Consider the following 16,926-nt stretch of genomic DNA (forward strand, 5'->3'; position numbering starts at 1 on the left):
CAGGAAGAGATCACTACCTTAAGTCAAGGAGACTCATCCCCAAAAAGGACATTAATTCAGTAATATAAAACCTTTCAAATGAAAAATACACAGGTACAGATGGATTCCCAGAAAAATTCTTTCAGACTCTCAAAGAACATCCACAACCAATATTTGTTATATTTTATTGAAAATTCATACAATATATTCCCATAACTCTCTCCCCACGTTCGTTTTCTTCCAGATCCTTCAGATCTCCTTCCCGCCCAACTCTACTCTTCTTTCTCTCACTTTAGAAAACAAAATGATCAAATATAATAATAATAATAATAATAATAATAATAATAATAATAATACCACAAGGAAACAAACAAAACTCCATAAGAAATATACACAAATACAAACAGAAGCCACAACCCTCAAAATCACCAAATTTGAAATCATCAAATCAAGTAGGAGGCCAGTAAGTCAAAAAGATATACAGAGAAATATGAGACAAAAATTCAACAGAAACACCAGTAAGTTTCCTTTATTTTGGCTGTCTAATTCTGAGCATTTGTACTTATGTGTGGTTTATAAACCCAGTGAGATGCCATTGGGGAAAATTTTCTGCTATGTATTAAATTATGTAAGAAAATACAAACTGAAAGAATGCTTGTAATCTTCTTTTATGAAGGCAGTATCAATCTAATGCTAGTGTTAGGTAAAGACACAACAAATCAAAACTACAGACCGATATCTCTCACTAAGGTAGAAACAAAAATTATCAATACTGTACTTTCAAACCAAATCCTGACACACATGTCTCAGTATGTGTTTGTTATTCACACTTTTCTAGTTTCCTAAAGTTCTGTTCGTCTTCCTGGGTCTCACCCAGATGCCTCCTTGGGGTCGCGGGGACACCAACTTCTGTTCTTGTAGTTACTGTCTTAAATTCAGTTATGTTGTAAGACGTGGACAATGGAAAGTCTCAATAGTATCCATGAGCTTTGTAGAATGTTTCTCAATTGACATTTTGTTTCAATTTCTCATGATTTGAGCGGGTACATGTAGTTTTAAACTATTCTATGTTTATTTCAGAAATTATAATCATTATTTCTATAACATCAAGACAAATATTCCACATCTTAATTGCCTGCCATTAATTTAAAATTTTCTTTTCTTTTTAATTATGAATTATATTTATGATAGATAGGTCTCTTTGTTTTTGTCTATTACTTTTACTTATGGGTGTGATTGAACTAATAGCCTTTTTCTTAACTGTTACTTGAACTTTCCTACTTCTTTGCATATTAGTTTAAGCAAATTATGAATTATATTTCATTTAATTTGAAATAAATTTTGACCTGTTCTTAAAATGAAAATATACATATTATATTGTTCTTTGAAAAAATAAAACAGAAGTTGAATGCTGGTGTCATTATTGATGATAGAAATATAAACACCATGCAGTGTTTACAGAACTCGAGAGGTACATAAATGAGATGGGACAGTAAGAACTTCTTTGTCTGTACCTGATTTTTCTTTTGCTCGGTTGGCATCAATAGCAGATAATTTCTTCCAAGTTTTAGAAGGAGAACCATTGCAAGCCAGAATATTCTTTATAGGCATATATTTTCAATACCAGCCTTATGTATCTGAGTGGGCAACAATGTAGATGAATGGGTGTTTTTAACTCTGCATCTTTAATTTATGCAATTAAAATTTTCTCTAGTTGTCCATAGTAAATGTCTCATATATTAATTGAGTAACATTGCTTATAATGTTGAACTATACTAATTTTCATACACACTGTTGTCCATAAATGTATTTATAACACATTTTAAATTTTACTTCATGACAATTTACACAGTAATACATTAAGAAATTATTCAGTTTTTTATTTTTTAGAAGTATATGTGCATATATAAGATCATCTTCAGTAAAAAGGTATAAAATTTCCTGTTGTCCAAAAAGTTCTCTCATTCTCTTTCAATTAATCACCACCTTTGTCAGTAACCAGAGGTAAATATTGGTTTGATTTCTATTATCTTAGGATATGAATATTCTTTAAAATACATGCTTGCTGACAGGAGCCTGATAAGCCTGACAAATATAGAGGTGGACGCTCGCAGCCAACTATTGAACTGAGCACAGGAGGAGTGGAGGAATTAGAGAAAGGACTTAAGAGCTGAAGGGGTTTGCAACCCATAAGAAGATCAACAATATCAACAAACCAGACTCCCCAGGAACTAAACCACCAACCAAAGACTACACATGGAGAGACCTATGGTTCCGGCAGCATATGTAGCAGAGGATGGCCCTGTCAGGCATCAGTGGGAGGAGAGGCCCTTGGTCCTGGGAAGGATCTATGCCCCCAGTGTAGGAGAATGCCAGAGTGGGGAGGCAGGAGTGGGAACACTCTCATAGAAGCAGGGGGAGGGGAGATGGGATAAGGGGTTTCCAGAGGGGAAACCAGGAAAGAGGATAGCATTTGAAATGTAAATAAAGAATATATCCAATAAAAAGAAAGAAAAAAAATGTGTTGCTTATACAGTTTTTTCTTTTTCTTCTTCTTTTTTTTTTTTTTTTTTTTTTTTTGAGTTTCAATTGTTCTGGTGAAAGTGTCAGCATTGTTTGCTCATGAGAATGCCTTTAATAGATTTTCCTTAACCTTGACCAGTTTTAAATGTGTTCTTATCTCATACAATATGATTTAAATAGAATTTTTCTCCCTCTACTCCTACCTTCTTCCCTACTCACCCTCAATCTGGATCCACTCTCCGTCTGTCTTTAGAAAAGAAGAAGTAATTTCAGGCAGGAATTTAAATCTTAGGCTAGAATAAAGATGTAATTTAAGGCATGAAAATGACTTTGGGCTAGGACAGGGAAGTAGGCTCAAATATTTTGGTCACCCTGATAAGCCCTTAGAAACTGTGATCACAGTACTTTGTTTATTGCCTTGCCTGTTCTTTGACTATCAGTGTTTATTGTCTTGTTTGTTCCTTGACTATTTACATCTATTGTATTTCTAGTTCCTCAACCTAGAACTGACCTTAATACTTTCATGTAAATAAAACGGTATAAAAGCAGATTGGGAGCAGAGGGAATTTAGCTAAACATTAACCTGAGATTAAATTGAAGTAGTGTCCCTCCATCATTTTGGAAAAAAAAAAAAAAACACAAAACAAAGAAACAAACAAAAAAACCCACAGAACCGAAGACTTAGTATTTTTCACAAAAGTATCAAAACACACTGGAAAATAAAAATGTTAAATAAATTGTGTTGCACAAAAAAAGAAAGAAAAAAGGAAAACGAGCAGGATTTTGAGAGACAACAATAAAACAAAACAATAAACATAATAAGATAGAACGAAAACTTCGACAATCTTATCAAAGTTGGCAATCCAGGCCAACAATAAACAAACAAACAAACAAACAAACAAACAGTGAGTCCCCAAATAAGGCACAGGAATCAGAGATCTACTCAGTTACACTTTTAGGAGTTCTATAAAATACTAAACTGAAAACAGTAGTATATATGCCAAGTACCTGTGCAGACCTATATAGGTCTTGTGCTCACTCACTTCAGTCTCTGTGAGTTCATGTGAGCATTGCTCAGTTGATTTAGTGGGCTTTGATTTCCTGGTATCTTCTGTCCCTTGTGTCTTTGTTTCTTCATTCATCTGTCTCCTCTTCTGTGGTGTTCTCTGAGTTCTGAGGAGCAGAATTTTGATGCAGGCATCTTGTTTAGAGGTGTTTATTCTGAGGCCTCTTTCTCTGCATGATGGCTGACATAGGGTCTACATATTTGCTTCCAGAAGAGGAGGAAGCCTCTTTAATGATGGCTGAATAAGGCCCCAATCTTTTAGTATAGATAGAGACTAAGAGCATTTCCTTAAAAAAATTATCAATATGCATTTGTAGGTTGCCTACACTATTATTATTGAAGAGGGAGAAAACAGTATTTCGACTGTTGAATTTTCTTAACCATATTTCCATCTGGTCAACTAAGCCAAAACTGTTATCAACATTTATATCTGTAATCTCTCTCTTGAATTTCATACTATTTACAAAGAAATTAGAAAACAGAAAAGCAAAATAAAATAGAATTATTTGTAGTATTGTCATATTTGGGGAATTTTTTTTTTTTTTTACATTTCTGTGCAGTGCTACAATTTCATAGAAGAGATAAAATAAGAAGCAAGAAAAAGGCATCAAAAGCACCAGATTGGGTTAACTCCTTTGCATGGAGCAAGTTAATCTCTTAGTACCAGGGTTAGTAGAGTCTAAATTTATACATTATTAGCAGGAAGTTTGTAGAGAAAAGAGCCCTGGTTTTGTAAAACTCAGTGTGCTACTACACATACTTACAGGGTTGACATTGTAAAGTATTTCTTTCTTTAAAATTTAATTTATTGAGAAGTAAAATAGAATTATATAGATTTCCTCCTCTTTTTTTTCTCCCTCCAAACTTCCCATTTCCATCCTCATCAGCTCAGTCTCATTGGCTTTACATGTATGTATTTAATTTCATAAAATCACAATGGTCAAAGTGTAGAAAAATGATCGTTGGATGTGTACTTCCTATAGTTATATCTGCAATGCTACTTTGGCACCTAATGCTCAAGAAAAGTTGAGGAAGATGAAGGGTGTGTATGTTTCCAGGGAGGACCTAAGAACCAAAAGATCTGGACAGCTGCTATGAGATCCTGTACCATAAAAATTACAGGATATTTCAATGATGATACAAAAACAAGGTGACTTCCTAAACAAGATCTGAAGAGTACAGCACAAGCATTTGTGCTTACATGGAAGGACTGAATTTCTCAAGGCTTGACCCATAGACAGAGAAATATAGGCAGTTAAAGAATTTTGGGAGAGGGCTAGAGAGATGGCTCAATGATTAAGAGCACTGACTGTTCATCCAGAGGTCTTGAGTTTAATTCCCAGGAACCACATGGTGGCTCACAACCATCTGTAATTGTATCTGATATGCTTTTCTCATATGTCTGGAGATGGCTACAGTGTTCTCATATAAAGTAAATAAATATTTTTCTTTCTTAGCTTCTTTCTTTCTTTCTTTCTTTCTTTCCTTCTTTCTTTCTTTTTTCTTTTCTTTTCTTTTCTTTTCTTTTCTTTTCTTTTCTTTTCTTTTCTTTTCTTTATATTTTTTGGAATGTTGGGAGGTTACAGAGTCCTATCACGAGAGAAGCCAGCTAATTGGTTTTGAAGTTCCTTTTGTTTTGGGGGTTGGGCATCAAGATGAAAATGCAGCTTCCAACTAAAAGCACAATTAAAATGATTCTCTGGTGAAGAACACTTTTGCTTTGATAACAAAGGAGTCAGTGCCAAGCACAAGAACGTAAGGTGGTTGTTCTTGGACTTCTGCCTAACACTCAAGTGTAGAATACTGGGAAGCTGCAGCAGTTATAGTGGGAGAGTCCAAATTATCTCAAGAGACTTTTAACTCCGACTTTTTCTCTATTAAAATTTCATGTACATTTTGTAAATAGGTGATCTTTTACCAAACTGGATTGGGAAGAGATCTCTCTTCAGTTTGATAAGGACTTTTTATTAGATATTTTATTTATTTATTTACATTGCAAATATTATCCCTTTTCCAGGTTTTTTCTCCGAAAAACCCTTATCCCATCCTCCTCCCCCTGCTTCTATGAGGGTGCACCCCTACCCACCTTCCTATTCCCATCTCATTGTCTTAGCATTCCCCTACACTGGAGCATCGCACCTTCACAGGACCAAGGGCCTCTCCTCCCACTGATGCCCAACAAGGCCATCCTTGGCTACATATGAAGCTGGAGCCATGGGTTCCTCCATGTGTACTCCAGGGAGCTCTGATGGGTCTGGTTGGTTGATGTTGTTGTTTTTCCTATGGGGTTGCAAACCCCTTCAGTTCCTTTTATTGTTAGCAGTAGGTTTCTTTTTTTTTTTTTTTTTCTTCTGAATGAAAATGAAACTGTATAATTTCAGACTTTCCAGTCTTATTTTATAATTGAAACTCATTTTTGCATCACATTAGACATTTTTTCTGGGTAATGGAATGATGAGACACCATAAATATCACTCGTATAGCCAGACTGATACTAAGAAGCTGTTTGTCCCTTACAGGAAGCCTTGGGATTCGATATGAAAATTCTTCAAATTTCTACTCAAACAGGATGTGCTATAACAAAGCTTACTAAGGTAGCACTCTTGAGTTTATTTTGTTACTTTAATTGTCTTAGATATGTAATTTTGGCAAATTGATTTTCAAGACTTTAGGTGTATACACTTCATGTGCACATCAAGAAGCTGAAGTTTTCTAGATGATATTCTCCTTGGTGTTGCTATGAGAGATGTACATGTTTTGGAATAACGTCATTGTAATTCAACAAAGTCAGGAGTTGTCTAGACTATTAGAGCACTCCCTAGGGCACTGGGAGGAGCAATCTCTCTTTCCATAAACTTCTGATTGAGATTCTTGTATCATTTCGTGAAGAAGGTTAAGGGTCAGATCATTTGGGGATTGGGTTTGACGTTAAAGAAGTATTGCCAAGAAACTGACCTGGAAATTAATAAAAAAATTATCCTATGGGAGATCTCAGCTAGGATGAGCAATGTAAAAAATGTCATCAGCAGTGTTCCATGTCTGTTTCTGACAGACAAAGTCTGTACGAAATGAAAGAGGGAAGAACACACACACACACACACCCCACAAACATGGTTTCCAAAAGTAACCCCCATTATAAAAAGAAATAGTAAAGACATTCTTTGGGCTTGTCTGTTCTCCACGCTTTGATAGCTTTCATTTACGTTTTATTACTAACTCATCTCTGCTACATTTCCACTTCTCTGTCAAATTCTTTCTCTGATGTGACAAAGATCCTTTGAAACCCTCAGCCTGCTGAAAAGACTAATGGGATTTGTTCAGTGTTGAAGATATACCTAATTTTTGAGAACCGCACTAGCCCCACGTTTGGGTGCCAAAAAATGTTGGGGCCTAGGCTGCCCCATTTTGGGCAGCCTAAAATGTTGAGGCCCTCTCCACTCCGCACTTGGCGACTACTGTATCCTGGCCCAAGCTGCCGCTCTGGTCTGAGAGTCAGGGTTCGGCAAGAGAGAGAGTGAGGACAGACTCAAAGAATGGAGACCAGACAGAGTGTGTTTCAATCCCGTTTATTCTTCAGTCTCTCTTCCTAGTCCAGTCCCAAGTCTTGAGTTCCTAGTTCCTAGTTCCTAGTTGTACTCCTCCTAGTTCCTAGTTGTACTCAATCTCTGTTACTCCAAATTGTTCTCTCCTCTCCTGTCTGCCTCTCGCCTTTTATATGTCTCACTTCTAAGCCATGCGTCTAAGTCACACCTTTAATCATGCCTAAGGTCTTGTCTTTAAATCTGATCTCTAAGTCACACTCTTAAGTCACACACCTTTAATCTCACACACCCAAGGAAAGTCCTGGGTATCTAAAGCAAGATGTTATCAGAGTGTGCTCAGCTGTTGTAGGCTATTGTAATCCAAGTCTCATGTCAGGGTATATGTCTCAAGATGGCTGCAAAGCTGATAGCCGCTTTCTGCTAAAAGTCAGCTCCCAACACCTAATTTAATACTCTTTGCACCTTAGACCCACTCTTTGTCCTGCCTACAAGATGTGTAGAGGTAAAAGATGGAGCAGAATGTGAGAGAAGAACCAACCAGTAACTGTCCCAGCCGGAGACCCATGCCATCAAAGGGAGTCCACCCCTTATACTATTAATGATATTCTGCTATGCTTGCAGGCAGAAGCCTAGCATAATTGTCATCAGAGAGGCTTTACTCAGCAACTGATAGAAACTGATGTGGAGACACAGCCAAACATCAAGTGTAGTTTGGGAAGCCTGTGGAAGAGGAGGAGAAAGGATTGAAGGAGCCAGAGGGGTCAAGCACACCACAAGAAAACCTACAAAATCAACTAACCTGAGCATATAGTTTATAGACACTGAACCACCAACCAGGGAGCAAGCATAGGGAGGACCTAGGAACTCTGAATGTATGTAACAGCATGCAATCAGTCTTCATGTGGAGTTCCTAAAGTGTGAGCAGAGTATGTTGCATTGCCTGCCTTTGGATCCCTTTCCACTAATTGAGCTGCCTTGTCTAGCCTCAGTAGGAGATGCAGCTGGTTATACTCTATGTTTCTATGGAGGGTGGTTGATATCCATGAGATATAAATCTCCTTAGAGAAGCAGGGGAGAGGAGATGAAAGGGAAGGACTAGGAAGAGAAGGAGGGAAAATTATGACTATAAATAAATAACTTAATAAATAATGTAAAAAAACCAATTATGTTTAAATATCCATAAATGCCAGTATTTTCATGTCATACACTGTTTTGTAATATTTAATTTGTATTTTATATCTAGGAAAATGACATAATGTAATTTTGGGTACTATGTAATTAATTTTGTGTACTATGCATGATTGTTCTTATTATTCTTATGTACTTTTCTCCATATCTTCAATATCCTTCTGTTTAAAATAATCCCTATGAGAACATGTACAACAGCAACTCATTTTCTGAGCCCAATTAACTATACTATGAATATTTGATACTATCTAGAGAAATATCTTAGGCGATGTTTCATGTGTGCATGGTGGTGAGGAGGAGAACATAGCCTGGGATGGTAGGAACCAAGGACCTGTTTTATCTCCACTATACAAGACAACAGCATGGGAAAATTTTAGTTACTCCAAGTGAGTCAAGTCAAGAACAACTTTATTTTTATGAGTAAGCATATAAACAGTATGAGAGCACTAACATATGTTAGTATATTTTTATATATCCAGTAAACCTCTAATAATGGCATAAATTGTCTCAAAAATATAATAGATTTCTTATTTTATGTATTTTAAAATTATTTTTGTTTATATAAGTCATACTCTTAAATTTCTGTATGCTAACCTAGAACATTACCACTGGTCTAGATTTCTCAATTTTTATGAATATTTATAGTTATGTATGAGAAAATACAGATGGACAAAAACAAGAATCAGCATAGTCTACAGTTCCATAGGTGGGAAGTCAAATGTTGTACTATAAATTTGTAATAACTTGAATGCTTCTTCATACTCTTTTATCCCCTCCATAAAATTATTTTTATATAATATTAATACTTGGTCAGTAATTTATTTTTGAAACAATAGGAAAGCTACAAATAGCTAGTGAACATGTCCCTGGGTATTTCCTCTTGTAGAGCGCTGCAGAGCTTAATGAAGAGATGACAAACTCACAGTTCTTCTCTAGGGAATAGACTTTCCTATTGGGAAATTATAAATGGAGTAGACTGTTGAATCTCTAAAGAACTGACATTAGTTCTATGGCACAAACTAAACAATTTCTACCATTAAGGGACTAATCCAAAAGAAGATTCATAAAGAGAATAATTTTTTGTTCTTCTAATAAATGTTTTCCAGAAATATTGGCTATGAAATATTGAAGATTCATATGAGAAAACTATAGTCTTTTTCATATGAGACAAGCATCTTTGTAGAATTCTCACACAGAAAGTATGTCAGTGTCTCCAGAAAACCTCTGATAAAAGTGAGGTACATGATCTGCACAGATTATTATCACCTTTTTCATTATTAACAACTTTGCCTCTCTGAGCACAGTATTAAGGAAGACTCCATGAACTCCAATGTCAGTGAAGACTCAAGGTGAACCAAGGTGAGAATTGAATTGCTTATCCTAACATTGTATGTTAAAAACCACATATCTATCTGTCTATCCAACTATCTATCTATCTATCTATCTATCTATCTATCTATCTATCTATCTATCTATCTATCTGTCTGTCTGTCTATCCAACTATCTATCTATCTGTCCATCCATCCATCCATCTATCTATCTGTCTGTCTGTCTGTCTGTCTGTTTATCTATCTATCTATCTATCTATCTATCTATCTATCTATCTATCATCTATCTATCTAATCTATCATCTATCTATCTATCTGTCTTCTATCTTTCTACATAACCTATATTTTGAGGAGTAAATGTGTATTAATTTTTTAGTCATAAGTCTTAGTAAACCCTAAGTGAAAGAAAAGATTTAAAGTCAAAGGAACTTTCTAGAGAGCTAAACAAATCATGAGTAGGGGAACAAGAAATTAGCAATTACTTTGGACACATTGTACCCTTACTCATATTTGGAAACTGATAAATCCAACTCTGCTCTTGCAGTGAGAGATGGTTCATGGGTTAATACTGTCTTTCTACACTTATTCTTTCAGGTGCCACACATATGCAAATGACTATGGAAAATACATCTTCAGTGTCAGAATTTATTCTTGTGGGACTGACAGACCAACCTGAGCTCCAGCTGCCTTTATTTGTCCTGTTCCTGATGAACTACACAGCCACTGTGATGGGAAACTTAACGCTAATGAATCTCATTTGCCTGAACTCCAACCTTCACACCCCCATGTACTTCTTCCTCTTTAATCTGTCCTTCATTGACTTCTGTTATTCTATGGTCTTCACACCCAAAATGTTGATGAGTTTTGTTTTAGAGAGGAACACCATCTCCTTCAGAGGATGCATGGCTCAGCTGTTTTTCTTCTGTGTATTTATAAATGCTGAGAGTTATGTGCTGACAGCCATGGCCTATGATCGCTATGTGGCCATCTGTCAGCCATTAATGTACCAGGTTGTTATGTCTCCTAAGATCTGTTGTCTGTTAATATTTGGTTCTTATTTGATAGGATTTGTTAGTGCCATGGCACACACAGGATGTATGGTAGGGCTCAGTTTTTGTGGTTCTAACATCATCAATCACTACATGTGTGACATCTTCCCTCTCCTCCAGCTCTCTTGTAGTAGTACCTATGTCAATGAGCTTATGAGCTATGTTGTGGTGGGTATAGGAATCAGTTTATGTAGCCTCATTATCTTAGTCTCGTATGCTATGATCCTTTTCAATATCCTTCATATGTCATCAGGTAAGGGTTGGTCCAAAGCTTTGGGCACTTGTGGGTCTCACATCATAACTGTTAGTCTCTTCTATGGGTCTGGACTGCTTGCTTATGTCAAACCTTCATCTGCTGAGACTGTGGGTCAGGCAAAGTTTTTCTCAGTGTTTTATACTTTATTGGTGCCCATGTTGAACCCTCTTATTTATAGCCTCAGAAACAAGGATGTCAAGCTTGCTGTGAAGAAATCCTGGAAAAGAATCACAAGCTGATTTATGGTGTATTCTTTAGACTCATCACTTTGTATTTGACATGGTTTTGTTGATCCTTGTTTGTCATATTTTCTATACTGTATTCTTTTATTTATCATTGTCCTTCAATAGCATTGAGAGAATTCATATTATAAAACCACATTTCTCTTTAAGCCTTGAAGTATAACTCTATGTGTACTGTGAAGATATGAGACAGCCACAGATTCGATGTGTTTCCAAGATGATGTTATGTTCACTGCCTTTACCAGTTTAAGACCTTGGTTAGTTTTTTTTTTTTTTAACCCAAGAATACATTTTCTTAGTACATTTTCTTTCATGTCTTCTGTTCAAAATATTTGTGTATAGTTTTTAAATTTTATTTGCACGTGTTGAACTTCCCTTAGTATATGTTTACCATGTACATTTAGGTGATTGCTGTGGATAAAAGAGGGTTTCAGATTCCCTAGTTGTAGAGTTACAGGCAGTTGGAAAGTACCATATAAGTGGTGGGAAATAGACTCATGCCTTCTATTAAGTGCTCGTAACAGTTGAGCTCTCCCCACTGCCCCACTGTCTATTTTTTTTTTTGTTGTTGTTGTTGTTTTGTTTTTTTCGAGACAGGGTTTCTCTGTGTAGCCCTGGCTGTCCTGGAACTCACTCTGTAGACCAGGCTGGCCTCTAACTCAGAAACCCGCCTGCCTCTGACTCCCAAGTGATGGGATTAAAAGCGTGCGCCTCCACTGCCCGGCCCCACTGTCTATTCTTATCCAGCCAATAAATTTCCTGGAGTTCTTTGCTTAATTATCAAATCTTTCCTTTCTCAATTGTCTGATATATCTTTTATATGAAGTTTTATGGGAAAGATAACTTCTTTATCTGAAGGGTTTATTGCCAGCATATTCATTCAAAGAGATGAGAAGACAACTGTAGGACTGATATAATTTTCAACATTCAAGTTACTCTTTGATATGATTCTTTTGCTAGTATTTCTCTTGAAATTGATGAGAAAAAATTGTAATTAGCTGGGAAACAGTTATACTTTTATGGTTATCATAGCATGTGCTTGGCCAATTCCTCTGCACATGTTTCTCCACATTACACAGAATGGATAGTGTTTTCTTAAGAGATATCAGTTTACTTCTGGAAATGAAATAGCACATGGGATAAAAACCTATTAATATAATTCATGTATTTGGGACTGGGTTCCCACAACCAAGAGGAATCTCTATCTCCATTCCTCTATCAATGTCTGCCTCTATATCTATTTGCCACCTAGATGAGGAAATGGTCACATGACTATGGATAGACAATACATCTAATAATGCACAGTTTATTTTCACACATGCTGCATTTTTTATGCATCAATACATGAAAAGGAAAATGAAAAGTGAAGAAGCAGATAATTTCTGGAGAGTTATTCCTTATGACTCCCCAAGAGATGAATCTATAAGAACATGGAACCATTAAAGATTCCTATTACAGAGACCATGTCTATAGAGCTTTGGAACTCAAGTTTTATAAAAAGCATATCTCCCTGAGAAGCCTCAGAATAATGTATAATCTGCTGAACTAAAAAGCAACATTTTATCTGTTTTTTTTAGATTAATGATTCTCTTTCTGGAATGATGGGAGTGAGGAATTTTGTTAAGCCTTTTTGAAGTGTAACTTCTAACTATTCTTATAGATTAAGAAGTTGAAGTATATCACATATGTTACCTTTAGTCAAAAAAATAATTCTTTCATGAAATGTACAACCAAAAATTGCCATTGCATTATACTTTTAAAATTGTCTGTGTTGGGTAGAATACATGTTTTGTAGTGTTCAGTGAAAAACCCAGAGACATGTGGATGATGAGTGTCTAAAACTCCCTCAGTGAAGTCCCCTCTGCAACTTGCAGTAAGGTTTACTGTAGAGTATTTTTTTCCTCCAGGAACTGCATACTGACAATCTGTTCTTAAGCAAGACCTCTTGATGAGAATGTATTTGTGAGATTTCTAACTTCCCTCTGAGAGGGAATATTGCAATTTTAAGAAAATAACTACATAGTAAGGGATAGCATGCTCAGGGTTCAATGGATTCTGTAAGTATAATTTTTATTTATTTATTTATTTATTTATTTATTTATTGCTAACTTTTTAAAAATTGGGTATTATATTTACATTTCAGATTTTATCCCCTTACCCCACTTCCTGGCACCACCCAGAAGCCTCCTATCCCATCTCCCCTCCTCATGCTTCTATGAGGATGTACCCTCACCTACTCCCCCACTCCCCCTTCCCCCCCCACTCGGTGTTTGTCCTTCATGGAACCAAGAATCTCCTCTCCCACCTATGTCTGACAAGGCCATCCTACATATACAGCTGGAGTCATTGGTCCCTCCCTATGTGCTCCCAGGCTGGTGGTTTAGACCCTGGGGAGCTCTGGATGGTTGGTATAATTTATAACATTTGAAATTTTTATAGTATTTGACTTAGAACCACAGAATTTGAAAAAATAATGCCTTTGACGATGAAGTCAATCTGACAACAATTAATGGTATTAAAGATAAATATTTCTATTTGTTTTAAGAGTGGTATGATTCCTTAATGTTTTTAATTTCTGGAGAGTAGTTTGAATGCCTAGAGTCTTTGAGACTTTTACAGCGTTTTGTTTTGTTCTTGTTTTGTCATCAGTATGTGATTAAACATTAAACAAATTTGGCAAAATTGGTTTGTTTTTATTCAGAAGCATACAAGTTAAAACCTGAACAGTGTTTATAAAAGACATAGAACAACATATGCAATATCCACACATACAGTATGATTAGCAATCACACTGTATATGAATATACTGTATATGGATATGAGCCACTGAGACAATATATAAAGAATTCTGTATTGCAATCAGGCATAGTATGGTGCAAAACAAATCAGCAAATAGCCTGGCTTAGTCATGAGAAATGAATAACATTCTTTGACATACATAGCTGTTTGCTGTGTCTTAGAAAAATGAAATGATGTGACATTTTACACAATTCAACATAAAGATGTATACTTAAAACACATTCTAATGATTTTTTGAAACAGCATAGAATGTAAATTAAAAATCAGAATAACACTAATGGATATAAGTATATTTGATCTCTCAGGGTTATTAGATTGAAGCTTGGTTATCGTTTACTTAAAAGCTATTGTGCACTTAAAAGTGAGTGCATACCATAATATCTTTCTGGGTTGTTATTATCTCTGTAACTAATCAGATATATGCTACCATATAGAGAAGCCTGTAAGTTTCATAAGATAACAATAATTAGTTATTGATATCATTCTATGGAATAATAAAGTTTTATTCAGAAAAATTTTACCTATACTTATGTATTCACGTATTGTTTCTATGTTTTTTTTTCCAGCACTGAGAAGCCACTGAGTCTTACATTGAGGTTATTAATCCATTTGAAGTTGAGTTTTGTGCAAGGTGAGAGGTGAAGATCTGTTTTCACTAGTCTATGTATTCTCATGTATTCAGTTTTCTGAACATCATTTGTTGAAGAATCTGTCTTTGTACCCAGGGTACATTTGTGGCACGTGTGTCAACACACACATAGTTGTAGTTGTATGCACTTACATCTGGATCTTCTATTGATCCGTATGACTATTTAGTTCTCTTACTATTTTATTATTCTCACTATCATCAATAGTATTGCTTGTAATCAGATACAACAAACCTTTCATTAGTATTATTTTTATGGAGAATTTTTTAATATTGTTTGTTTTGCCTCTTGTCTACCTGTTCTTTTTAAAAATATATTCTTGGTGTGCTATAATTTTATATAAATTTTAAGATTTTTCATATAAATTTGAAAAATAGCTCTGGAACTTTAGTTTTTAGATTGCTATTGATAGGGTTGACATTTTTAAAATAGAATTTGTGTTCTTTGATATTGTTGTGTATGTGCATGTGTATATATATATGTGTGTGTGTTCCAATGTATCTCTAATTCTCTCTAACTTCTTTTAAGGCCCACCTCACCTCCCTCCTAATCTCATGTTCTTTTCTCATGGTTTTAATTTATATTAAAAATATCCAAAGTCAGTGAATAATTCCCATATACACTTGAGTGTGTGTAACCTACTGGTAGCTATATCTCCACAGATGAATAATTCTATTTCAATAGCCATCAACTGCCAAAAGGTCTCCTGCTAGGGTTGGCTTTAGTTATCCTTTCCCCATCCATGCTGGAAGTTTTAGTGGCTTGATAATGTACAGGTTTTGGGCAGGTAACTATTGGTTCTATACATTGATGTGTACAACATCCACATCATGTTCAGAAGGAAATGCATCTCAGCTCTTCTTCATCCACTTGCTTTTACATTTTATTTTTAATCTTGAAAATAGATTTTCACTATATAAAGTATTCTGATAACACTTTCCTTATCAACACTTTTGAGAACTTTCCTATCTTCTCTTCTTCTGGATCCTCATCCACATGTATTTTCTCTGTCTTTAGAAAACAAGCATCTAAGAATGATAGCGGGGAAAAAGTTGAAACAAAAAGAAGCAAGCCATAATATGAGAAAACAAATACACAGAAGTAAAAGAGCCAGTGATTAAGGAAACACATATGGAAGTAGAGGTACACACACACTTGCCAGGAATTCTATGAAAACAAAATTGAAAACCATAATATATACACAAAGGACCTGTGATGTTAAAATAATTAGTGTGTGACACATTATGAGACAAGAAACCTCCAATGATGCTTTGGAGCTGGTTTTGTGTTGGCCATCTACTGATGAACAATGGGAATATCCTTAAGAGTGGTTAGTTTCCTCGATAAGGCTTCCTTAGAAAAAAGTAGTTTTTCTTTTGAAGTGGATATCAGTTGGAATAGCTTTTCTTAGGCAACAAGTCAAATTCTTCTGTTAGCTCTAAGACCTTATCTGTTTCTGTAGCAGACTCTTGTGTTTGCTATGAATGCTGCTACAGCATCTGGATGTTCATGCTTGCATCAGTTATATTGTGCTTAGGAGACCTTCTTTTCTTTCTGTCCTCCATCTCTGTTGATTCTTACACTCTTTCTGTTTCCTTTCCTACAGAGTTATCTGAAGCCCAAGAGGTGAATTTGAAGAAGACATCCCTTTCAGGAATGAATGTACCAGGGACTTTCAACCTCTGAACCTTGTCTGGCTGTCGGCCTCTGTATTTATTCTCATCTTTTGTTGAAGAAAGGTTCTTTGATGATAGTCAATCAAGGAACTAAACTATGAGTATTGCAGAATGCAATTAAGAGGCATTTTATTGATGTTTTCGCAAAAGAGGAAGATTTGTATTTACCCAAAGTCTATAACCTATCTAGTTACAGAGTCTTGTCTACTCATCCAGTGTTGGGTATGTGTTCCATGCCATAGAGTTTGACAGTAATCAGGTATTGGCTGGTTATTCTTACAAGCTTTGTGCCATTGCTACACATGCTTATTTTGCCAGCAGTCACCATTTTCAATTGAAGGGTTTGTAGCTAGAGTGGTGTTTAGAGTAATCATTTGATAACGTATAACTTTCTTTTTACTCTAGTCTGAGTGTTTGTCCAGAAGGGTGAAGGCTCTAGGTAGGAACCAAGTCCACTTCTTTTTCTTCAGCAAATTGTTTAGGTTATTTTTTATTTGTTTGTTTGCAAAAGGGCCTTACTCTTGGATGGTAGAAAGCAACCCATAGCCTCCTCAACTGCCTGTGTTGTTTGGGGATTCCCTTGGGACCCCTTTGGCCAACAACTGAATTAGTTGCAATTCATTCCTGGTAC

At 35.7% G+C, this 16,926-nt stretch overlaps 1 protein-coding gene across 1 annotated transcript; it reads left to right on the forward strand.

Annotated features, from left to right (window-relative positions):
* Positions 1-10,226: 10,226 nt before the first annotated feature.
* Positions 10,227-12,601, forward strand: LOC143438804 (olfactory receptor 8C8-like). The gene has a single exon (XM_076924490.1). The coding sequence runs from the start codon at positions 10,232-10,234 to the stop codon at positions 11,168-11,170; it is 939 nt and encodes a 312-aa protein (XP_076780605.1). The 5' UTR covers positions 10,227-10,231; the 3' UTR covers positions 11,171-12,601.
* Positions 12,602-16,926: the final 4,325 nt, after the last annotated feature.

This window comes from Arvicanthis niloticus, chromosome 26, assembly GCF_011762505.2.
Source record: "Arvicanthis niloticus isolate mArvNil1 chromosome 26, mArvNil1.pat.X, whole genome shotgun sequence".
In the NCBI taxonomy this organism is placed as follows: domain Eukaryota; kingdom Metazoa; phylum Chordata; class Mammalia; order Rodentia; family Muridae; genus Arvicanthis; species Arvicanthis niloticus.